The 25,295-nt window shown below is 39.5% G+C and overlaps 1 protein-coding gene across 3 annotated transcripts in view; it reads left to right on the top strand.

Annotated features, from left to right (window-relative positions):
• The window catches only part of MRTFB (myocardin related transcription factor B), a 258,653-nt gene that overhangs the window by 189,316 nt on the left and 44,042 nt on the right, over positions 1-25,295 (top strand). For all 3 annotated transcript variants that reach the window (XM_045283808.1, XM_013005532.2, XM_030888414.2), the window contains 5 exons: positions 909-974; positions 6,619-6,674; positions 8,137-8,212; positions 10,999-11,160; positions 12,389-12,567. In XM_045283808.1, coding sequence (XP_045139743.1) covers positions 909-974; positions 6,619-6,674; positions 8,137-8,212; positions 10,999-11,160; positions 12,389-12,567 — 539 coding nt within the window. The remainder of the gene's footprint in view (positions 1-908; positions 975-6,618; positions 6,675-8,136; positions 8,213-10,998; positions 11,161-12,388; positions 12,568-25,295) is intronic.

Raw genomic sequence — 25,295 nt, forward strand, 5'->3', positions numbered from 1 at the left:
GGGGGGTAAGATGAGGAGCTGATGCTAGGGGCTCAAGTAGAAAGAAAATGTTTTGAAAAATGATGACAATATATGTACAGATGTGTTTGGCACAAAGGATATATGTATGGATTGTGATAAGAGTGTAAGAGACCCCAATAAAATAAAATATAAAATAAGTTTATTTTTCTAATAGAAATGTATGAGTACTCTAAAAGGAAGGAAAACTGTCTCAGAAACCTAAGAGAAAGTTAATTTTTTACTAAATTTGGCAAATTGGATTTTCATATTTTGTGACGAGATATTTTAAATTTTTACTTTTTAAATAAAATGATAAGGTATCCATTGATTTGTGGCTTTCTTACAACAAAATGAAATATGTTATTTATTTTACAAACACTATTAACTTTAAAATTTTTATATAGAAGTGTTCCTTTGGGCTATTAGTGATACCTCATTCCTTTAACCTTTATTAAAATTATTTAAAATTCTTGCAGTGCAGTAAGTCCTAATTTTTTTTCTTAAAATAATTTTATGTTGTTTTTTTTAAAAAGCAGCAAACTAAAAGATGTCAAGAAATCTGACATTTCTGTTCCTTCTTTGTTACTGAGTCTTAATGGATAAGCCAACAGCTTTTGCTTGTTTACTAAATATTTCCTGAACGTATTTTTTTAAGGTTTGATTTTTTTTAATTATTCACCAAATTTAGATTTTTAGATAACTGCCCAAGGATACACTCAGCAAACTTAAAAGTTCCCCAAGCAGGAATCCACAAAATCTTTTTCATTTTAAGAAGTTGGTTATTGCCAGGTAAAATCTTTCCTGTTCAATTGTAAGATGGAAGATGTGTAATGAAGTTTCTTGCGTTGTCTCTGGACTTCTCAAGTGGCCGGCCTGTTCACTCTAACGATGGTGGTTTCCTTTTTCAGTGCTCCAGCTGAGGCTGCAACAAAGGAGGACAAGAGAACAACTCGTGGACCAGGGCATCATGCCACGTAAGATTTGCAGCCTCACATCTTGAGTGTGACATTAGTAAGAGAGCCAGCTCCAAACAAAAACGCCTTTATGACACTCCACCCTCAGCTGTATCTATTTGACCAATGTACAAATGCCAAAAGAACTTAAAAAATCAGACATCAAGATTGACAACCTAAGAGAGTTATTTAGAAAATACATATTTTTAAATGCCACTTAAAAGATGGACTTATACAAACCTGGCATCAGTTTTTCCCATCAAACATCAACATTTGTTGTAGTTTTAAAATAATTGAAGTAAGCAGTCTACATAATCCGAAAATAGCTAAACTTACAAAAGTAACATGAAAAGTTAATTCACAGCCTTGTTCTATTTTGACTTAGTGAATTCACAGTAATTATCATTGATGCTGTGTTGTTCCTAGGTGCTGTTCAACCAGTACCATCGTTTCATAACAATCCTGTGTATAGTAGAAGGAAACACCACCCTATTCTGCACCATCTTCACAGTTACTGTTTGAACCCATTGTTGCAGCAGCCACTGCGGCAATCCATCTCATTAAGGGTCTTCCTCTTTTTAACTGACCCTCCCTCTATTTTACCAACCACGATGTCCTTCTGCAGCGACTGGTCACTCCTCAGAACATGCTGAGTTAGTTTATTGTGCCAACCTGGCCAATAAACACGTGTGGGGTTAATTGAAGGGCGGAGGGATAAATGGCTCAGTGAGCCTTGCCTTTCGAGTTCTCAGATCTCTTGCTCTCTGATGGTCAGACCAGAGTGCAGGTGCCTTAGCCAGTTTCCTGCTTCAGCTGTCAAGGCTCATTTCCTGCAAGACATCTGTGAAGAGAAGCCGCATGTAGCTACCCCAATGCAGCCCTGGGTGCTGGAGCACCCGTGTGGAGACCCCTGCCAGCACTGAGATGTTTCCTCATTCACTGACTCGGCTTTCCTCCTGCTGTCGACATCATTACGTCTGTTTTGTGAGATGGAGGAGGACTGTGTGGATTAGTGTTGGACATATGGGCTTGGGCATCACTGGGTTGGGATGTTTTCTTGATGCGCACTTAACCTTTATGTATAACTCTTATATATGAGTTTCTGTGGATTTGTATCTCTAAAGTACCAAGACTAACATGCCTAGAGTACATGAGACAAAATCTCAGAGGACTGAAGGACCAAGGCTATACTTCTTCCAAGGCAATTTTGTCTGTTCTGTTCTGGTAATTCACAACACATTCCATATATTTCACCAACACCATAATCCAAAGGCATCCTTCTTCATCCATCCTTATTGATTGCCTAGCTTTCCCATGCATATGAAGTGATTTAAAATAGCCTGGCTCAGGTCAGGTGTACCTTAGTCATTAAAGCAACATCTTTGCTTTTTAACACTTTAAAGAGGTCCTGATTACAGCAGATTTGCCCATTGCAATTCGTCATTGGATTTTTTTGACTGCTCATTCCATGGGTGTTGATTCTGGATCCAAGCAAACAGAAATCCTTGAGAGCCTTAATCATTCCTTCACATTCCATGATGTAGTTTAATCAGCCATTTGTGAAGAGTGCGGTTTTCTTTATATTGAGGTGTCATCCACACTCAGGCGGACAGCTTTGATCTTCACGTCCTCTTCCCTTCTAGCAAGCCAGCTTGCGTTGTCTCTGTACCACAGTTTGTTAATAAGGCTTCCTCCGGTCCTGATGCTGTTCTTCATTTAGTCCGCCTTCTTGGACTCTTTGCTCACTTTACAGATTGCATAAGTATAATCAAGGATTACAACCCCGACCCACACTTTTTCTGATTTTAGATCAGTCAGGATCCCTTTGTTCTCTTTGAATTACTGCTTCTTGGTCTATAAATAGGTTTTACAGGAGCACAATTAAGTATTATGGAATCCGGTTCTTCACAATGTTATCCATAATGTGTTATGATCCACACGTGAAATACATTGTCAGTAAACCTCAAGTAAGCATCTTTCTTGTATGTTCTGCTTTCAACCAAGACCCATATGGTTTCAACAGTAATGTCCCTCATTTCACTTCCTCTTTGGAATCCGGCTTGAAATTCTAGAAGTTACTCTTGTCAATGTAATGCTACAACCTTTTCTAATTATCTTGGGCAAAATTTTACTTATGTTGTCATTAATGGTAGTGTTCAATAATATCTGCATTCTATTGGATCACCTCTCAGTCACTTGGGCAAGTAGCTAGCTGTCTTCCAAATTTCTTGGCATAGCCAAATTTGTTTTTCCAGCTCTGCGTACATTTGTTGAAACATCTCACTTAGTGTCCCATCGGGTCTTGGAGCCTTGATCTTTGCCAATGCCTTCAGTAAACCTTGGACTTCTTCCTCTAATACAATCAGTTCTTGAGCATGTGCTACCTCCTAAAATGCTTGAACATCAACCAGTTCTTGTTGGTACAGTGATTCTGTGTATTTCCTTCTCTTTTCTTTGGATACTTTCTTGGATTTGGTCAGTATGTTACAAGTAGAGCCCTTCAGTATTACAACTTGATAACTAAAATTCTTCCCTGCTCTCAGTATGAGAATTGTGGCATGTGCTTTTCCCTTTTGGTTTTCTAGCTTACGGTCTCTGCTCCCTTAGTAATGCTTTACTCTGTCTTCTCTAGCCACTCTTTGAGATCCTTTCTTCAGATGAGGTATGCACACCTTATTGGAGACCACTAATTTAATCCACTATTTGAGACCAAAAGGGAAACAAAATTTTTGTTTAGCTCTCTTACTTTATTATTTCTTCCATTTATTTTAGCAACACTAATTAAAGAGTAAATTTCCGAGTCTCTTTTGACAACCATTTTGGTGTTTTCTTTTATACTTACTATTTTAATAACCTGGCTTTCTTCATGTGTGATGTCATTCCACAATTCACGCAGTCTTGGTCTTTAGTGCTAACATATCAGACCAGTGTATTGAGTTCAGGCGGGATATACTCAAGGTCATGCATGGGCTTTTGTTCACTTGTTTACATTTGTTTCACCTTTAACTGCAATTGATGCAGTTAGCCCCAATTCATGTTCTGATTGATGATATTGAGCTTCTCCACATCATCTCCTTCCACAAGTGTAGTCTATTTGATCTCCTGTGTTTTATTTCCAGTGAGGTCCATACGAATAGTTAGTTTATGTTGTTGAAAATAAAGGTTTCTGCAATGAGTAAGTCATTGGTCTTGCGTAATTCTCTCTTGGGATCTCTGGCCTCATTTCTACCACCAAAGCCATCTTTTCCAGCTACTGATCCGTCTTTTTTGTTTCTGACTTTCACATTGCAGTCACCAGTAATTACGATTGGATCTTGATTGCATGTCTGATCACTTTCTGACTGTAGAAATTGGTCAATATCTTCAATGTCTTCATCTTTGTCATTAGTGGTAGGTACATAAATTTGAGCAATAGTTTTATTAACTTGTTTTCCTTGTTAGGTACATTGTACTTCCAAATAGATCTTAAAATGTTTTTTTAACAATGAATGTGGGACCATTCCTCTTCAATTTGTCATTCCCTGCAGAGTAGACTATATGAGCTCTATTGGATTTAAAGTGGCCAATACCAGTACATCGTATCTCCTTAGGCCTAGGATATTCATCTTTATGTGTTCTATTTCATTTCTTATGACTTCCAATTTTCCTAGCTTCATACTGTATACATTCCGTGTTCTACTTATTAATGTATGTTTGCAACTGTTTCTCCTCATCAACAGATGAAGATCCCAAAAGCTTTACTTCATCAACATCATATTAAGGCCACCTGTACTTTGAGGAGGCAGTTCTTTCTCGTTCTGAGTGCTGTCTAGCCTGAGGAACTCACCTGCTAGCACTGTATCAGATAAAGTTCCACTCTTACTCGAAACTTCTCACTGGACAATACTTTTCAGAAGTGGATTGCCAGGTCTTCCTTTCCGGCCTGTCTTAGTCTGGTAGTTCTGCTAGTATTTGAAATGCTGGCAGCTTAGCTTCCAGCATCGTGCCACCACAGTAGGTCAAACAGTAGTGGTTCATGCTCTAGTACAGTTCTACAGTGTAATTATGTTTGTTTCCATTACCGGAATTATACACACTTCATATATAATTAAAAACCAAACCTTCTTTGGACAAGTGCAGATATTTCCCAGTAGCCCTTAGGCTCATTCCTATGAAAGATGTCTGCAAGTTGATTAGAATATTTGTTAAAGTTGCCTATTTACCTTTTAGTGGCTTGGAGTTGGTTTGATATTTTAGAAGGAAAGAATGTTTATGTCAGCTGTTTGAATAATTTGAATTTTATCTAAAATTGGACTTCTCTAAGAAATAACTTAATGGACTTTTTGAAGATTAAGGAAAAATAACATAATGAATTTATGCTTCTCACACTCTCTTCTGAATCATTCCGCCTACTACCTTTTCAGGGTTTGTGATAAGGAATGACTTTGCTCTACAGTCTACAGATCTTTTTCCCAGTGATTTTTTTTCTGGGCGATTAATTGAATAACTAAATATTTAAAACCTAGCATTTTGGTAGAGTCAAAAGTTGCTTTGATATTCTTCCAAGTCTCTGTCAACACATTCTTAGCTATGGCCCAATTAAAGAGGATCAAATTGTGATGGTTAAGACACCACTGCCATACAGCTCTCGTCTGCTTTGGTAGCCAGTCCTGAGGCCAGTCTTACTGGGCTGGGCTTCCAGGAGCCTTTGCAGGGCTGAAGCACCAGAGCTAAGAATCACGTGATCGAGTGCTGATTAGGTTACATCCTGTAGGTGACTTATCCAGGAAGCCTAGTTCTGTGTACCATCTAGGCCACCAGGCTGGCCATGGTGGCAAGTACAGTGTGTCATCAAGCAATGTGAACACACATGAACCATTTTATAATCAGTAGAAATATTATAATAGTTGATGTTTTGGTGAACCACCCCTCTGGGATTCTGAAATATTTAGTGGATTAGCAGTTAACATACCATAGAATCACTTATGTTTTCAGAGTGAGTTGCATAGTGGTACATAATACAAAGAGCAGAAGGCTTTCAAATCAGAATTCTAGTTTTAAATCTAACTTCAACCACCATCTTGATAGTTATATGACCTAAGGAACTTGTTTAACTTCTCTGAGTCTTTCAACTGGCGTGCTAGCTGAAAGGTTGCCAGTTCCTGCCCACCCAGAGTTCCACTGGGAAAAAGTCCTGGCAATCTGTTTGTGAAAGTTTGAAAACCCTGTGGAGCACAGTTCTACACTGAAATACATGGTGTTACCGTGAGTCAGGATCAGCTCATTTGTGGGTTTTGTCTTTGTGGGGGGTGGGGTGGAGGTGGGGGGAGCGGGCGGAGAATCGCTAATAGCTACCTGTAATTGGTAGCTGACCATTAAAAGCAAAGAGCCATTGAGGAATCATCAAACAATATTCTCATTAATGAAAATCTTCCCAAATTTGTTTGAAACTAGATTGACCTCATATTTGTAATATCATTGTGTATACAAATCTATTTTTCAATTTTATTTTATTTGTGAAAGATACCATTGTCATTCTATAACACTGTATGTTCCAGAGTTCACAGATTCCCTGAGGGAACAGTAGGTATGGACTAATAAACTTGAGAGCAAGCATCAACATTATGTATTGTAACGTTTGATTGAAGTGAGGCTTGTGGAAACATTCTTATTTTCCTTCTCACAGCTCTGAAGAGTCCGGCGGCATTCCATGAACAGATAAAAAGCTTGGAACGAGCCAGAGTAAGAAATTTTCAGCTTAAAATACTCTACCTCTTTGCTTCCCTCTTTTATTCTAAAGTCATTGTATATCAGTAGTAGTCTTGGCCTAAATAGTGCAGTGCAGTGTACTCTTGGGAGATACAGTGTATAGAATAATAGTAGTCTGGGGTAGTTTTATCTTGAAGCTTTATAGGAATTATGCCGTTCTAATTTTGTTCTTCAACGCCAGTCACTAGCTTTGTAAGTAGAAGACAAATCCGTTTCCTTGCTCGTCGGGGCAGAAGCAGTTTGAGGAGGTGTACGAAGGGGTAATTCTGCCTGTGCAGACAGTCCAAGTAATGACCTAGCAGCAGATCCTGAGGTGGCTCCCCCGCTGGGCTTAGTTTACCTGTTCATTGGACCAAAGGTTGGATAAAGAAAAGAAGATAGTTACCTTGGACTCTGCTTGATTCTTTTTTTTTTTTCTGCTTGATTCTTTATAAACATAATTTGATGTGCAGCTTTGATAGCTTCCATCGTCGCTGTACATCAAATTGTGCTTGTTTGTGTCCTTCAAAGTATCATCATGCAGACGCTTTCTCTTTGTTTTGTTTATTTGTTTCCGGGGAAACTTGCAATATGGAAATAAGGATATCCCAGAAATTCCTTAAGGGTGTCCAAGATTTTCCCCAGTTGCCACTAATGATCTCTTAAAGTATTAATAGAGTGTAAAACACATCTTAAAAGTTCTGTGTTTGGAACTGAGTGTAGTTCTGATGAAGCAGATGTGATCAAGAATGTGAGAAAGTGCATTAGGAGCTTTAGAAAATTTCTTACTATCTAAGTGGGTTTGACTTGACCTGAAGGTGTATATTTTAATGATTTTATCTATTAACAAACCATTTTCAAAATTATCAGACCCATTTGCCAAGTGTTTTGGTTTTTTATTTTGTTTTATCATTTTATTGGGGGCTCATACAACTCTTATCACAATCCATCCATCCATCCATTGTGTCAAGCACATTTTTACATTTGTTGCCATCATCATTTTCAAAACATTTTCTACTTGAGCCCTTGGTATCAACTCCTCATTTTTTTCCCTCCCTTCCCTCCCCCTCTCCCCCATGAACCCTTCATAATTTATAAATTATTATTATTTTTTCATGTCTTACACCGACCAGTATCTCCCTTCACCCACTTTTCTGTTGTCTATCCCCTGGGAGGGGGTTATAGGTAGATCACTATGATCAGTTGCATTTGCCAAGTTTTGAAATGTCAGTAAAACCTTTCTTACACCAACATACCATTCAAGCACATTTTAGATTTTTAATGCTGCATTTTAAATCATGTATCAGGTATTAGTTTCTCTCAATTCAATTATCTATTCTCAAAGTCATGAAAAATGGTGTTAGATTTCTTTAAGTAGAGAACCTTGAGGACGATATTACAATAAATTCTAACAAATTAATGACAAGACTTTCTTCTTCTTCTTTTTTTTTTAAAGACTGAAAACTTCTTGAAGCACAAGATTCGGAGCCGACCAGATCGTTCTGAACTTGTGAGAATGCATATTTTAGAAGGTAAAGTTCCCTTTCCACTTATTTTGTTGTGTTTCTCAAGAAGCAAAATAAGAATTCTACCTTTTCTGCTTATTCCCATTTTCATAACTTTCTACCCCACAGGCTGACATACTCCAAATTGAGTAGCGCCATGAAGAACCAAAACTAAAGTGTTATGTTAGATACATGGGGAAAATTTCATCCTCCAAGTAGCACACTGATGGACTGACTCCTACCAGCTAATATCGTAGCTCTATATCTACTATTACTATTCTGCAAAAAACCTTCTTGCCCAGAGGACTTCTTCATCAATAAGAGACATGTGTCCCTCACATTGAGGGTGCAGTTAGCTGAAGTATGACCCTAGATTGTCAGCTCCTTATACTGTGCAGTGTTTACCTAACGTATTGCCCACACCCAGCATCTTCTCTGTATTCCACAGATCCAAGACAACAGCTTAGTCTGGCCATTATTATAAATACCCTACATTCACCCGCCAAGGAGCTCTGATGGCACCACAGTTAAAGCACTCTTGTTAACCCCAGAGCGAGCAGTTTGAGCCCACCCAGCCCCTCTGCAGGAGGAACACCTATAAAAAGTTCTGCTCTTCCTTATAGGGTTGCTGTAAGTCAAAATCAACTTAATGGCATTCAATTACAACAGCAACTGATCCCACCAAAGGTGCCTTGATAATGTAGTCTTATTGCTTATGAAGATGGCAGTTTGATACCTTCGTTGGCGAAACACATGGTTCAGGCCAGAATCTTTTTCTCCAGAAGATAACACCAATTGTGAAAGCTGCCATTGGCTACCATAAGCTCTCAAGTAACATTGAGAAGATACAGAAAGACTCTCAGATCTTCTCAAATATTGATAGACAATTATTAGGAAAAGAATTTGATTTGTTTTCTCTAGACCCAAGTATAGAATTAAGGTGATTTTACAAACACAAAGTGGTAGATTGCACCTCTACAAAAGGAATAACATCCTAAAGGTCATACATAACCAAAAACAAAATCTTCAGGAGACAGCATGGTCACCATTAGCAGAGTCCCAAATCAGGCTCCACAATCCTTTTGGGCTCTTCTAACCCAAAGAGTCAATGATTGTGTGACTTATCTTCATCCTTCCAGTGGGAAGAGAGGCACATGCCTTCTTGCACTTGGGGTTGTGTTCTCAGAAGTCCAAAGACTAAAAAGCTTTTCCAGAACTCCACAGGTGGGTAAACGCAGTCTCCAGCTGTCAGGGAAAAGTGAGTCTTCAGAGAAACAAGTGACACTGGTAAGTCACTGAGTGAAATGGATCCTCGTATGCCTGAAAATATCTTCACTTATAAGGGAAAGGAGGGAAAAAACAAACTCACTGCCATCGAGTCAACTCTGGCGCATGACAACCGAAAGCCCTGTTTTTCCTAAGGGAGAGAAGCTATCCTACCTGGATCTTAACAAAAGCATTTCAAAAGCAACCTACGAGTGATTTAGATTATCTCGCTTCTGCACACTGGCCTGTCACCTCTGTATGATTAGAATAGGATACTAACAAGTTAAGGGCCACAATCGTTTCTACTGGCAAATTCTGACAATACGATGTGCACACACTCTATTTTTATTTGTAGCACCAAAGTGTACATTTATTTTAAATACTGTAATATAGGACTAAAGTCTTCTCTTTGAAGATAGCTAAATGGAGGGAGTTTACCCATCTTCCCTGCAAAAACCATGCTCATGTACATCATCTACAGTGTCTGGTCACAGTGAAGCAAAGCTATGTAGACACCAAAAAAACAGTCTTAGATTTTGCCAACTTTTCCCCAGGCCTCTTACAGTCATTCTGCTCTAATTTGACAGCAGTTTTAAAAACCACTCTTTGGTATTAAATTTCCCAAAGCATGTAATTTACCATTTCTCTCTAACCTGTAGTTAAAGTATGCAACAACAATAGCAGTTACATCCTAGATGAACTATTTGTGGTAAATCAAGATTGACATTTGCTAAGCATACAACTCACCTAGTGAAAAGAGAAGTGCACGGGTGTATGGGAGAGTGGCTAAGAGCCATGAGCCTTCAGTGAACTTTGGCTTCAACCAGAACATTCCACCTAAAGAATGGAGACCACTAATGCTCTCCTGATGCTGAGACTACTTAGGGCAGAGTTCTCAAAAGACCTTCTACTGTAGAACTTAGGAGGCAAGTAATTTTCAAATTGGAATTTTGGTTTGGCTCATCATTGTTTTCAAACGCTTTATAATCATCACTTAGAGCATTGGAAACAAATGTTAGTTTGAGTCACCAGAAACACAGGTAACCGATTGAATGAAGCAAAGAAGTGAGTTTTGGTTCTTAATAGTAGTTTTGTGTCAGATGGGCCAACTGTAGGCACTAGTTTAGGTGAGCTCACCTTCTGCCGTAAATGAACAACAGCATACCTAGTTTGGGGCTACACATTTTATAATTGAGTGTGTTGGTATTCATATTATACAGACAGCAGGAAGTTACCCAGGACTAAAAATACACAATGTGTCCTGGAGCATTGTTAAAGAACCATTTTTCTCCTCCCTGGATATGCTGTAAACACAAGGGCTCAAGTAGAAAGCAAATGTTTTGAGAACGATGAGGGCAACAAATGTACAAATGTGCTTGACACAATGGATGTATGTGTGGATTGTGATAAGAGTTGTATGAGCCCCCAGTAAGATGATTAAAACAAAAAAATGATAAGGCTCAAACAGCAACAAGAAGTTAGATGGAATAACGGTATAAAATAATGATGGTGTTCAAGTACTGATCACAGCTCTGCTTCCTCCTTAGAAACATTTGCAGAGCCATCTCTCCAGGCTGCTCAGATGAAGCTGAAGCGGGCTCGGCTGGCCGATGATCTGAACGAAAAGATTGCCCAAAGGCCTGGCCCAATGGAGCTGGTAGAGAAGAATATCCTTCCTGTAGACTCCAGTGTTAAGGAAGCAATTATAGGCGAGTCACTACAAGATTACTATTTTCTGTGAGAAAGAGTATTTGAAACTTGTGGTCTTTTTGCAAAACAACCTAATGGAATGCAACACTGTCACTCATGTATATTCTCTTCTGGATTAATTAGAAATTGATTAACACCTGCAACAGTTCTCACTGTTGTTAGTATTGATATGACATTACATGTTATCATCCATTACCTTAATTAACACAGAAATTCCCCACTTATATTTGAGCTTCAAGTCTCATGTTCTGATTTTGTTTCCATGTTTTCTAAGTTATTGGATTATACTGCTTAGTTTTTGTTTAATATTTTCATAAACTGTGTGTTACTTTATTTCTATCTACTTTTAGGAAAGATCAAGAAAAAAAGGTTGTTCATTATTAGTTCAGGAAGATAAATACCAGACACACATAGGAGTACTATATTCTTTAAGAATGATGGTACCATCCATTTTACCATAGTCTTGTACTAAATCACTGATGTCTAGTATTGCAGGGGTTTTTTCTTCCCTGGGATAAGGTTTAGCTGTGGAAAAATATGATGTCAAGGATATTGCTGTTTATTCAGCAAGTAATTTTGCAAACATAATACACTATTTTGAAAACTGTTGTAGTTTCTATTACCCATGAGAACTTCTTATTTTACATTAATATGAATTTAAGTTTTTAGAAAATTTGTGCTTCATATTCTAAGTAGTACAGTCAGTTATAGTAGTGCAGTGAATACATTCAGTCCCAAAGAGTTCCAAACAAAGAATATGATGTCACTTAAAATGGATCAGATGCCCCATCATGGTTTTCTAATAGATGGATCCAAACAAGGTCCACATATGACCTTTGGTTGATATGTCTCTTATGTCCTAATCTATTTAATAGAGCCCCTTTCTTGCCTCACTGCTTATTGCATGGTGGAACATTCTTACTTGGGATTTTACTAAGGATATTTGCAGCCTCATTTATCATTAAGATGTTTCCTCTGCCTCTTGTACTTCTGTAACTCTTAGTAGGATCCAGAGGATTAAGCTGATCCAATTTTAATTTTGTGTTTTTAAAGAATACATTAGGTAGTCTAGGTTTTTTTTCATTGGCAAGTACATAATGGTCAATAATATGCTGGCTATTTTTAAAAACCAACTTTTTAAAGTTCTTATTTTAAGAAATTTTCTCCTTTTTCATTTTAAGTTTGGTATTTCAAGACCAAAATGAAGTAAGAATCATTTCTTTGCAGGTGTTGGAAAAGAAGACTATCCCCAAACTCAGGGTGATTTCTCATTTGACGAAGACAGCAGCGATGCCTTGTCCCCAGACCAGCCAGCCAGCCAGGAGTCACAAGGCTCAGCTGCGTCCCCCAGTGAGCCAAAAGTCAGTGAAGCGCCTTCTCCTCTGACTGCACACCCTCCAGCCCAGGTACCATCTTTCTTACTTGTACCTTCAATGGAGAAGCACTTTAATTCTTACACATCAACATCATTCATTTTAACCAGAAAAAGATTCTGAAAGGGCCAAAAAGTAGAAAGCTTTTCCCTGCTAATCCAACCACTATTGGCATTTTTAAAACTATATTTTATATCTGTTCTTAATAGACATTTTTCTCTTATATATACTTTGGTAACTTGCTTTGTAAGATTGTTTACATAACTTATGTTTTATTGAGATATAATTCACAGACATAAAATTCAACCATGTAAAGCATGCAATAAAACAGTTGTCATTAAATCTTCACTACCATATAATTCCAGAACATTTTTATCACCCTAAAGAAACCTCTTACCCTTAGTAGTCATGTCTCATGTTCTGCCCAACTATCCCAACCACGTTGATATTGGTTGGAATCCTTCAGTTGGTTCTAATTCATAAGGACCCTGTGTACAACAGAATAGCACAGTGTGCAGTCCTGCTTCAGGCTCAGAGCCTTTCCTGTTTGACCCCATTGTTCCAGGCACTGTGTCATTCCCATGTGGTTGAGAGTCTTCCTCATTTTCACTGACCCTTTACTTTACCAAGCATGATGCCTGTGTTAGTTAGGGTTGACTAGAGAAACAAATTCAGAGACACTCATATATGTGTAAGAGAGAGCTTTATATCAAAAAGCAATTATATATTGGGCAAACAGTGCAGCCCTGTCCAGATAAAGTTCATAAGTCTGATATTAGCCCATATGTCCAATACTAGTCCATAAATTCCTCTTCAGACTCACACAGCACATGCAATGATCACAGGCTGGTGGGTGAAAAGTCTTGTAGCTCCAATGGTGGAGGATGCATCTCCAGGGCTCTGGCTGCCATCAGCGTGGCTCCATGTGGCTTGTCAACAGGAAGGTGAACCAGAGAGAGAGTGTGATCCACCACCCAGGAGAGAAAAAAAAAGGAAGCTCCCAGAATCCTATGATTAGGCCATGCCCACAAGGAGGCATCATCAAGCGATGGCCTGATTGACAGGGTAAACTCCACCCCTTCATTCTTTTCTCAAAACTTAATATCAGGTTGACATGAAACTGTGTAATTACCAGTGTCCTTCTCCAAGAACTGGTAACATGGCCGAGTACCTGAGAAGTGTCTCCATTGTCACTTCTAAGGAGCATTCTAATTGTATGTCTTCCAAGACAGAGTTGTTCTTCTGGCAGTCCATAGTAATTTAGAGATTGTTCTCCAACACGGTAATTCAAAGACATCAATTCTTCAGTCTTCTTTCCTCATATTCCAGCTCTCTCTGTCTGTAAGGCAATTGAAAGTTCCAAAGCTTGGGTCAGGCACACCTCCGACCTCAAAATCAGGCCTTTGCTGTTTAACGCTTTTCTCAGGAGTTGTTTTGCAGCAGTGCAACATGCCATTGGACTTCTTGACTGTGTTGATTGTGATTCCAATACAATGAAATCCTTGGTTATTTATTTTCTTTTTAAAAAAATCATTTTATTAGGGGCACACCTTGGTTATTTCTTTATTTTCTCTATCATGATGTTTATTGGTTCCACTTGAAAGGATTTTTGTTTTATTTATGTTAAGGTGTAATATGTGTTATTATCCATTAATATAGCCCTTCTAGGCATAATTCCTTATATGATCCATTATTAATCTGGGCTATCTGCAACTGTGGCTATAGTCCTATTTTCAAGGGCATTCAATACTAATGGACAGGATTAGGGTAATGATTAATAGTTCACCTCAGTAGAAGATGTGAACCCTTCGTTTCCTTGGGGATATATTTAACCATACCTTAGTAGAGGGTGTGACTTAAGACACCATCCATTGTTTTCCTTACATGGGGTGTGAATATATTGGTTGCACTGTACAATTCTAACACACCTCACCTCGCATGGAAAGCCAGACATCTAGTTCCTGACTGAGCTTTAGTAGCAGCAAGACCTGCTGTGACCTTTGGACATTTTTGCCTTCTGGCTCTGGACCCTCCATATGGCTCACTTCTGCTGGCTTTAAGATTTTGGACTGAACAGCACCCACCATCACATGAAACGTTTCCTCAGAGGTTTGTGAATTTCTATGCAGCAAATCTCAGAGCCCGAGAACATGAGGGAATATACTCCAGGGAAGGTAGGGGGTGGGAGGTGTGGATCAAGCAGAATAGCATCTTGGAAGATTTGGACACTTGGGACATCTTTAATCTCCAACTCCTTGGAACTAGACTAGTATGAATTCTTTTAAAAGAAATTATGACCATGTAATCCAGACTAAAGTCTGCAGTCTTTGCTCGTCATCACAGTGCTCCAAGGCCTCTTCGATTTCAACCAGCAAGATTGTGTCATCTGCGTCTCACATGTGGTTCACGAGCCTTCCTCTGGTTCTGGCTCTGTTCTTCACATGTGTATACTTGGATTAGTGACTCAACATACAGATCTGAATAAATATGGTGAAAGGACAGCCCTGATATAATTTTCCTGATTTTACACCATACATTATGTTCAGTTGGAAGGACTCTTGATCTGTGTTGTTTCCACATATGCACAATTAAGTGTTCTGGAATCCCATTCTTCATAACACTATCCATAAATTTTTATGGATAATCCAGGTAAACGTCTTTCCTATATGTTCAGCTTTAGCCAAAATTCATCTGATATCAACTATATATCTCATACCCTTTTGAATCTGGCTTAAATTTCTGGCATTTTTCTGGCATTTCTGATTACTATTGCAACCAGTTTTGGATTCTCTTCTTTTTTACTTGCGTGTGTTATTAATGATATTTTTCAATAATTTATGCATTCTCTTGTGTCACCTTTCTTTGGAACGGGCACAATTACGGATCTCTTCCAGTCAAGTGGTCAGGTAGCTCTCTTCCAATTTCTTGGAGCAGTTGAATTAATACTTCCAGCATCTCATTTGTTTTGTTGAAAAGTCTTGATTGGTATTCCTTCAGTTCCCAGAGCCTTATTTCTCACCAGTGCCTCCAGTTCACTTTGGACTCTTTCTTCAATATCATCAGTTCTTGATCATAGGCTACCTTCTGAAGCAGTTTGACATTGATCCCTTCTTTTTGGTACAAGGACTCTTTTTTGGTACAAGGATTCCTTCCACCTTCTTTTGATACTTTTGGCATAGTTTAATATTTTGCCCATATAATCCTTCAGTATTTCAACTTGAGGTTTGAATATTTTTTCAGTTCTTTCAATTTGAGAAATGCGAAACATGTTCTTCCCTCTTTTTTTTTCCAACTCCAGGTATTCTCACATTTTAGTATATTTTACGCTCATATCTTCCCAAGCTGCCCTTTCAAATCTTCTGTTCATCTCTTTTCATTTCTTACTTTATTCCATTTACCCTAACTGTTCTACACTCAAGAACAAGTATAGTCTATTCGGACGTCCGTTTGGACTTTTCTTTCTTTTCAATGACTTTTTCTTTCTTCATGTATAATGTCCTTGATGTCATTCTCCAACTTGTCTGTCATTCTTGAGACGGTCTCTGACCCTGGATCATATTTTGGTTCCTGTGAACTTGTTTTAATTTCTTCAGCTGCAACTTGAACTTGCATATTAGCAATTTATGTTCTATTCCTCAATCTTCCCCTGGCCATGTTCTGAATAATTATGTTGAACTTCACCATTACCTCTTTCCACAGATATAATCAATTTGATTCCTGTGTATTCCATGCGAGAGGGCTACATGTAGTCACCATTGTAAAAAGATGTTTCCAGTGAATCTTGCCTTCCACAATTCTAGCATATAATTTTCAGCCGCATCTGCATTCTCACACATTTGTTGCACCCTGGTTTTAAGCTTTAAAAATAGGGCTAGAAAGAATGCCAAGTATGCAAGGAAGTACCATTAAAAACCAGCTCTAGAGATCTGTTTGGGCTGCTTAGTCGCAGTTCCTAGCTGACTGAGTCAGAAGACCAGACAACTATTGCATGAAAAACTAGATTTTTTTTCACTAGTAAACTAGAGTTGTCACCCCAACCACCTGCCTGCCATTGGCTTCGTGACAGTTCCGCCTGTGTGAGAGGTGAACAGGCTTCTTTCCCCGACACTGTAGACTTCTGAGTTTATCTCCTGACACTTAGTCTCCAGATTAGCTTGTTAGAAGTGTTATTCGTGGACATTTCCCACCCAGTAAGTGGACATTCTGGAATATTTTGAAGGAAAATAGGACTAACTTGAGGAATAAGTATGGCCCATTTATATGTACTTTGGGCGTGTTATCAGGAGAGACCAGTCCCTGGAGAAGGACATCATGCTTGGTAAAGTGGAGGGGCGGCGACAAAGAGGAAGGCCCTCGACGAGATGGGTGGACGCAGTGGATGCAACCATGCGCTCATAAGCACACTTGTGAGGATGGTCCAGGACCAGGCGCGTTTTGTTCTGATCTGCCTAGGGTGGCTGTGAGTCGGAACCAATTCACTGGCATCTAACAACATTCATTGCTGGTGCCCAGTCGAGTTGTTGCAGCTTCATTCTGCCTGCTGCCTGCAGTCCAGGTGCCCTGCCCTCTATCAACGGAGCTCTAGAGGCACGGTGCCTAAGCATGCAGCTGTGAGCCAAAAGCTTGGCTCTTTAGACTCGCCAGCTGGTCTTCAGGAGCAAGGTGCTGTGGTCTGCTTCCATAAAGATTAGAACCTTGCAAGCCTTGTGGGGCAACGCGACTCTGTCCTCTAGGGCAGCAGTTCTCAACCTGTGGGGGTCATGACCCCTTTGGGGGTCGGACCCTTTCACAGGGGTCGTCCGATTCATAACAGTAGCAAAATTACAGTTATAATGTGGCAACGAAAATCATGTTATGGTTGCGGGATCACCACCCCGTGATGAACTGTCTGAAAGGTGGAGACCCGCTGCTCTAGGGTCTCTAAGACGGCAACAGGCGTGGTTTTGTTTTCTCTCACACAGGCAAGGCCTCTAACCAAAGACCCGCCTTGGAAAATGTGCAGAAAGAAAAACTCTGTACATCCCAGCAGAAGAACCTCCAGTCAGATGGGGCTCCAGTGTGGCTTTATTCTTGGGGACCTTTGATTTCGTGTGCCTGCAGACCTCTTTAAATGTGTGACTTGCTCAGGTCCCATTGTATTGTTGTGTAAGGAAGGCACTTGGCTGAATGATTCTGCCACATTCTGCTTAATGCTAAAGCTGAAGAAAGACGGCCCCAAAGCAAGAGTGGGCTTAGAGTTTAAGGATGGTGTTAGTTTCCACCCACTGCCCTTCTTTGAAGTGACATTAGAGGCAATAATTTCTTTGAAGTCTTTGGGTTTGTCCTGTCATCTAAAAGTAATAATTAGGCTATGTTTTGGAAAAGCATGTACCTTAATTCTTTTTAGTGTTATTCAGTATTTGTTTATGGAATTTGGCCAAGCAGCTCACTTATATGTATAAAATGTAACTGCTTTTGCATTCATAACTCGGGGGTGAGGGGGCAGTTTCTTAAGATATTGCTTCTTGTTAGACAACAAGTTCTTAGAGGGCAGAGACTTCTACACAGAATATTTTAGTAGCTTTCTCCAATGCACAGGCACCAACACATGGCACAAGCATGCTGATTTAATTAATGAAAACCCTAGGTGATTATCCACTACTGATGTTTTCTTTCCTTTAGAATTTTTAATCCCCAAAGCCCATTGCCATCCAGTCAGTTTTGACTCACAGCCTCCCTATATAGCAGTGTTTCCCAGAGTAGGTAATAGCGCCCCTCTGGGGAGTACAGGAATCATCTAAAGGGGACTGCAAAAGCAGACACCTGTACTTTATCCTGGATTACAGGCTGTAGTACAAAAGTGTTTTAATGGCCAGAGGGTGCTGAGTAATTTTTTTTTTTTAAAGGGAGCAATAGGCCACCTAAGTTTCGGAACCTATGTTACCCGTAGTGCTACCGAGGTTGTAAACCTTCAGAGGAGGCCGATAGCCTCATCTCGCTCCGGCAGGTGGTGGCTACCTGCTGTTGTCCAACCCTTAACCAACAGCACTGCCCCAGTTACACTCACCAAGGGGCATCTGATCTATCGAGTACACAGTAAAGGTTATAAAAGAGCAAAGTGTAAACTTCTTATATTTTGGGTGCTCTTTGAAGTTCTTTATTTAAAATTTCAAAGATGGAAACTCCATTTTGGAGTTTGAGGAGAATTTTGTTACTATAGGCCTGCATCTTGAAAACTGAGTATCGTGGACTAGTGGATTATTCTTTTAATCTTTGTTTAACAAACTTTGTTTAACTTCCAACCCATTGTGAACGAGGCCTCCTCTAGCATACAGTGAAATCCTGACACCAGAATTCTAGGAGACTGTTTATACTTGGTGCATGCGTGCATGAGAGGCCCACAGGCCTCGTGGAGTGATTCTACCATGTTGTTAGGTACCGCCAAGTCCCTTATAGCAACTGTATGGACAACAGACTGAAGCACTGCCCGGCCTTGAACTACCCTCGCTGGTTCGTGGTGTTTGAGCGCATTGTTGCAGCCACTGTGTCAATACATCTCAAGGGTTTTCCTCCCTTCTGCTGCCTCTCCCCAGGGACTGATGTCCTTTTCCGGGGACTGATCTCCTGACAACATGTCCAAGATAAATGACACAAAATCTTGCCATCCGTTCTTCTAAAGAGCATTCTTGTTTTACTTCTTCCAAGATAGATTTGTTTGTTCTTTTTGGCAGTTCATGGTACTATCAGTATCTTCTCCAACACCATAATTCAAATGAATTGACTCTGCTTCCATCTTCTTTATTCAGTGTCCAACTTTCACATGCACATGAGGCCATTGAAAATACCCTGGCTTGGGTCAGGCATCCCTTAGTCCTCAAAATAACATCCTGGCTCTTCAACATTTGAAAAGGGTCCTGTGCAGCAGATTTACCCAGTGCAGTGTGTGCTGTTTGATCTCTGACTGTAGCTTCCACGAACATTGATTGTGGATCCAAGCAAGATGAAAGCCTTGACAACTTAGATCTTGTCTCAGTTTATTAGGATATTAGCTATTGGCCAGTTGTGAGGATTTTAATTTATTTTACGTTGAGTTGTAATCCATATTAAAGGCTGCAATTCTTGATCTTCAGCAAGAAAGGCTGTGTGATCTGCATATAGAAGGGTTTTTTTTTTTTTTAGCTACACTGGCTGTGTATTCTTTGCATCTTCTTTCGATGCTTCCTGCATCTTTTAATATTTTGCCTATAGAATCTTTCCATATTGCAACTCAAGGCTTGATTTTTTTTTCTGTAGTTCTTTCAGTTTAAGTCTTAAACTTTAAGACATACTGAACATGTTCTTCCTTTTTGGTTTTCTAACTCTACGTTTTGCACATTTAATTATAATATTCTACTTTGTCTTCTCAATCTGCCCTTTGAAATTTTGTGTTCAGCTCTTTCATGTCATCATTTCTTATATTTGCTTTTGCTATGTGATTACACATTTGGTTGATAACTACAAGGTCAACAGTTTGAAACCACCAGCCACTCCTCAGGAGAACGATGAGGACTTCTACTCCTGTACAGAGTAACCACCTCAGAGCCCACAGGGATAGTGCTACCCTGCCCTGTGGGGTCACTATGAGTCAGCAGCAACTTAATGGCAGTGAGTTTTTATTGCTGCTTTGTTTTATGTTGTTTGTTTGTGACTACAATTAAGAACAAGTTTCAGAACCTCTTTTGACATCTACTTTGATCTTTTCTCTTTCCTGTCTTTTTAATGACCTTTTGCATTCTTTATGTCTGATGTGCTTGATAGATATGCCTTCCTACAACTTGTCAGACTTCTGTCATTAGTGTTCAATATGTCTAATCTGTTCTTGAGATGTCCTCAGAATTCAGACGGGATAGATGCAAGATTGTATTTTGGCTCTCGTGGACTTGTTTTCATTTTCTTCAGTTTGAACCTGAGCTTACCCATGAGCAATTGTTGATTTGTACCACCGTCAGCCCCAGGCCTCACTTTAGTTGCTGATATTGAGCTTGTCCATTGTCTCGTCCCGTGGATGTAGTCTATTTGATTTCTATGTGTTCCATCTGGAGAAGTCCACATGTATGGATAGTTGCCTTTTGTGTTGTTGAACAAAGGAATGTGCCATGAAGAAGTCATTCATCTTCCAAAATTCTACCATGCACTCTCCCAGCTTAATTTCTTCTATGCCTGGGGCTGTATTTTCCCACAGTACTTACATTCTGTCACCAATAATTATCAACACATCTTGATTGCATGTTTGGTTCTGCCACAGATATGGCTTTTCTTCTTCACCTGAGCCAGGTCATTTCTTGGGTTGATACTTTTCTGCTGTACATTTAATCCTATAGCTTAAAGACATTTTCCAATTTCCCTGTTCATTTTTTTTTCCAAAGACTTAGCCTGATGTGAAGTTGCGGTCAATGCAGAGAATTTCTTCTCGGTTCTTTAAGAGTTATTTGTATATCATTAGTTATGAGAAAAGTAAGCTCAAGATTGCTTTATTCCTTGCTTTATTCCAGAATGTTTTATGGCATATAAACCAGACCAGACCAAACGCACTGCCGTGACATCATAGTAACCCTGTCGGACAGAGTAGAACTGCTATTTGGGTTTCCAAGGCTGTTAGTCTTTGCAGAAACGGACTGTGGAGCAGCTGATGCGTTCAAACGACTGACCTTCCGACTAACAGTCCAGCACTTAACTCACTGCACCAACAGGGCTTCTTTTATGACATACAGTGTCCTTAATTCTGTTTTAAAACATAGAGATAGAAATGGAGGATTAAGCCCTGTCAAATATGAGAGACATTCTTTATACATTATTGTAACAAATAACATCTAGGTGCAAAATTGATTTTTAGCCACTTCTCGTAAAATGCTAATGAATTTACAATGTAGAACGTACGCTATCCTCCTTTCAAAATGTAAGTGTCAGCAGTGAAAGCAGTTCTTGTGGAAATACGTACTCCCGTGTAGTCTCTAAGAGGGAATGTGCTTCTGCTGGATGGTTCGCTCGACTTCGCAATGCTGAACCAAGTACAGCTGGAAAGGGAATTTCCAAAATGCTTAAGTAACTTTCGAAAAATAGAAAGCTGTGAACTGAACGGCAGCCTTCTTTCTGTCAGCAATTCCTTAAGCCCTTTGATTGATCATTTGTGATGTAAGCATTTCACTCACTGCCATGTACTTGATTCTGACTCATAGTGACCCTGTAAGGACAGCAGTAGAACTGCCCCTGTGGGTTTCTGAGACTGTCAGTCGTGACAAGAACAACAAGCCTCGTCTTGCTCCCTGTGTTGGCATCCCCAGGCGTAGCCCACGGTGCTGCTAGAGCGGCTCCTGATGTCAGTATTTCCTTGCTTCCATGAGGTCTACTCGGTTACCAAAAATACGTCAGTGTAATTCTAATGCTTACGTATTCTCTCCCGTCCTGGCCTTAGCTGGCCACTTTGACTAACTTGTGAATCAGCAGTGTAGTCCTACTAGGTTTTGACTAGATTGTCCAAAGTCTCATGTTTCTGGAGAACCTGACAGGTAATAGGACTGTTTTTTAAAGAAAATAATGATGGACTGTGCCGTTTCCGGAGTCAGTCCACCCAAACCAACCTCCTTCCATCACGTCGATTCTGACTCATCGTGATCCTGCCGAAGAACTTGCTCCTTAGTAGACGTGGACAGCTTCATCTTTCTCCCAAGGACGAGCAGCCTTAACAGACTCATTAATGATTAGAGTACTTTGTGACACAATAAATGACCACTGCTTTGTGGCACTAACTCAGGTGAAATGGTACTGGTTATAGTAATATTATTACTGGAAACACTCAAGAAACAGTGTCACATTTTGAGATTTAATGCATGTATTCATATGTTTAACCTTATCACAATTGAAAGAAAATCATACCATAAATGATAAAGCATTTTTAAAAGCAGAAAGCACACTGCAAATCCCTAATACTAATCAGGTGATCCAGTTCTGACTGAATGTCTACCAGATATTGTGCCAGTGAATCGATTCATTTTTAATGAATCTGCTTGTTCCAAAAAGGGAGCATTTGAACTTAAAATTATATAATACAAAAATAAAAGGTTCAAATGTTATTCAAAACATTCATGTTTAAATTTTTTTTAATTCATGTTTTAAGCATGCAAAGCATGTTTTTTGGTTTATACTGAACTCATTCATGGATTAATATCAGGAGATTAGAATGTGGAATCAATGTTTTTAAAACAATTGCATTTTGATATCCTCCCTATAGCATATTGCTATCTTTATTAAGAACTTGCTGCATCCTGAATTAGAAACATGTTGATTGTGGATTTGAGACCTATAATACAAGAGGTTTATTATTAAATATCTTTAGTATGGTTGAGAGTTTCCTTTTCCTAGTTTCTGTCCTCAAGACTATAAACATTTTCTTAACACAAAGTAGTCACTTGCTGAGAGCATGCATGAACCCTGGCAGGTATCCTCTCAGGACCAGCAGTGGCACCTGAAACCATGCAGAACTTGAGTCAGCTTAAGACAACGTGGACATATTTGGCATGGCCTCCTTTCATGACTTTAACATGTTACTCAGTGTACTGTGGAACAGAATGCATTTAAGTCACCTCATGTGTAGATAATGCCCTGTGGTGTAATGGTTACTCATCCAGCTACTAACCGCAAAGTCCGTTGTTCAAAACTGCCAGCCACTCCTTGGGAGAAAGACAGCATTTTTACTGGCATTGAGATTTAGTCTTGAAAACTCACAGGGTCGTCACGAGTCGGCATCCACCAGATGGCAGTGAGTTGGTGAGTGTGTCTAAAGACTCGTTCCTGGAATACTGTCATTGCAGAAAGGCCAGTTGATAAATTTTTTTCATAACCTTGAGCAGTAACACGTAGATGGGATCTAAGTTTGTTTTTTTGGTTGGTTTTAGTGGTTCAGTCTTAGGACACACTTACTCTAAAAGACTGGCAGCGTGTCTGACTGGGACATAAGTGTTGAGAGTTTTGGCTGAGTACAGAACCATCTCTGCAAAGTAAACAAGAGCTGGTCTTTAGTATCATCAACACTGGTACTAATCATTCTTTTAAAACTAAAAGCCATGGCATAATGAAAAATCACTTGAGCAGACGTGAGCATGCCCAATTAATTGCACACTCCAAGGTGCTCAGTCTTGGCTGGCTTTGAGAGCAACTGTGAGGGAAGCCAAGAGGCATTTCCATTCACCATTACTGAGGAGCTAGCATGTGCCAGGCATTGATCATATTTCTTGTTGCTCATACCCTCTGAGTTTTTCAGGTCTTTCATTTTAAGGAGGCAAAAGAGAGTTTTCCATTTTTTAAACCCAAATACTTCTAACTCAAGAATTGTTTGCAACCCCCTCTATATGTACACCTTACAACTTTGACAGCGGAGACCACGCTTCAGCTGGCGCCAGTTTTTCAAGATGGGAGGAGAGGGAGATGACCATGTAGTTGCTGCCATGCAAAATTGTGCTAGGTCACTCCAACTCAACAGACACTCCTAGCAGGGCCATAAGTGAACCTTACTGGAAATTCACGTTAAGATAAAGAGTGGGGAGCCTAGAAAACAGTACCTTTCTATTGGTTGGAAAATGGGGAGGATCAGCCTTCTATGGGGAGGGGGAGACAAAAAATGCTTAACAATACTTATATAGAACCCAAGAGAAGAATATGCCTGGTACTATGTTCCTAATTACACACTTCTGACTTCGTTTCCATCTAGCCCTTGGTAACCCAGGGCATGTGCTATAGACTATTGGGACTTTAGACCCAGTGTTTTCAAGACACACAACATCCTTTCAGGCCACACTAGAAGGACTCAATGTAGAAACCCCTCTAAGTGAATGGGACTCTAGTTCAAATTCACCTGGAGCCCTTGGGTTTAGGACTGACACTTCATAGTGTGAATAGAAGCAGAAGGCTGCTATAGCGAGGGTGTAGAACTGGTAGTTGTCAGGGACTGTGACTCAGCTCTCTTATCTTGAGGGTGCCCAATGAATGGTGGCCCAGGACTACTATATACTTAGTATTTTAATGCCATCCTTGCTTTATTAAGGTATATGTTAATCTGGTAGACATGGTCCTGCCACTCTTAGTGAATATTATTGAAAGTATTGCCTTATTGCCAACCCTTATTGTTGGAATAGTGTCCAGGCTCTTAAGGGTTTAATCTGTACAAGTCAATAATCTGTGTGTTGCAGCCAGTTTATACTTGTATAATCTCCTTTTCTCAACTGTGATTTAAATTCTATACCACTGGTTAAATTAATAACACCATCAATAGAATTACCGTATGCCCCAGGGAGATGATTGAAAATGCTCTCTAACATAAAACAACAATGATGTCTCTAAGATGAACCAGAAACATATAAACAGTGGATACATGAATGGATTTTAGGTTCCCACTTAATTCTAGCCCTGATCTAAGAAAAATTGGTTCTTATGACTTAGCCCTGCATGATGTTTGCCCCAATGAAGAGATCATTAAAGATAAGGGTGCTATAGCAAAGTGTTGTGAAGAAACTAAATGGTGCCCAGAGATCAGAAAGTATAGCGTCTGAGGTCTTAAAGGCTGGTCTTCAAACAAGAGAATTTTTAGAAGAAGCGCCAGCCTTTGTGATCCAAGGATTGTAAATGTAATCCAAATTCGAAGGAGGGAATGCTATCAGAGCTTAAATTGTAAACACCTGGCTTACAGAAGTCAATGGGTGACAGTGGAAGCATAAAATCCATAGATTAAGCTTTCAGTGAATTCCTTCTGA

The sequence above is a fragment of the Echinops telfairi genome, unplaced genomic scaffold, assembly GCF_000313985.2.
Source record: "Echinops telfairi isolate 266 unplaced genomic scaffold, ASM31398v2 ScPeMD7_5;HRSCAF=22, whole genome shotgun sequence".
NCBI lineage: Eukaryota > Metazoa > Chordata > Mammalia > Afrosoricida > Tenrecidae > Echinops > Echinops telfairi.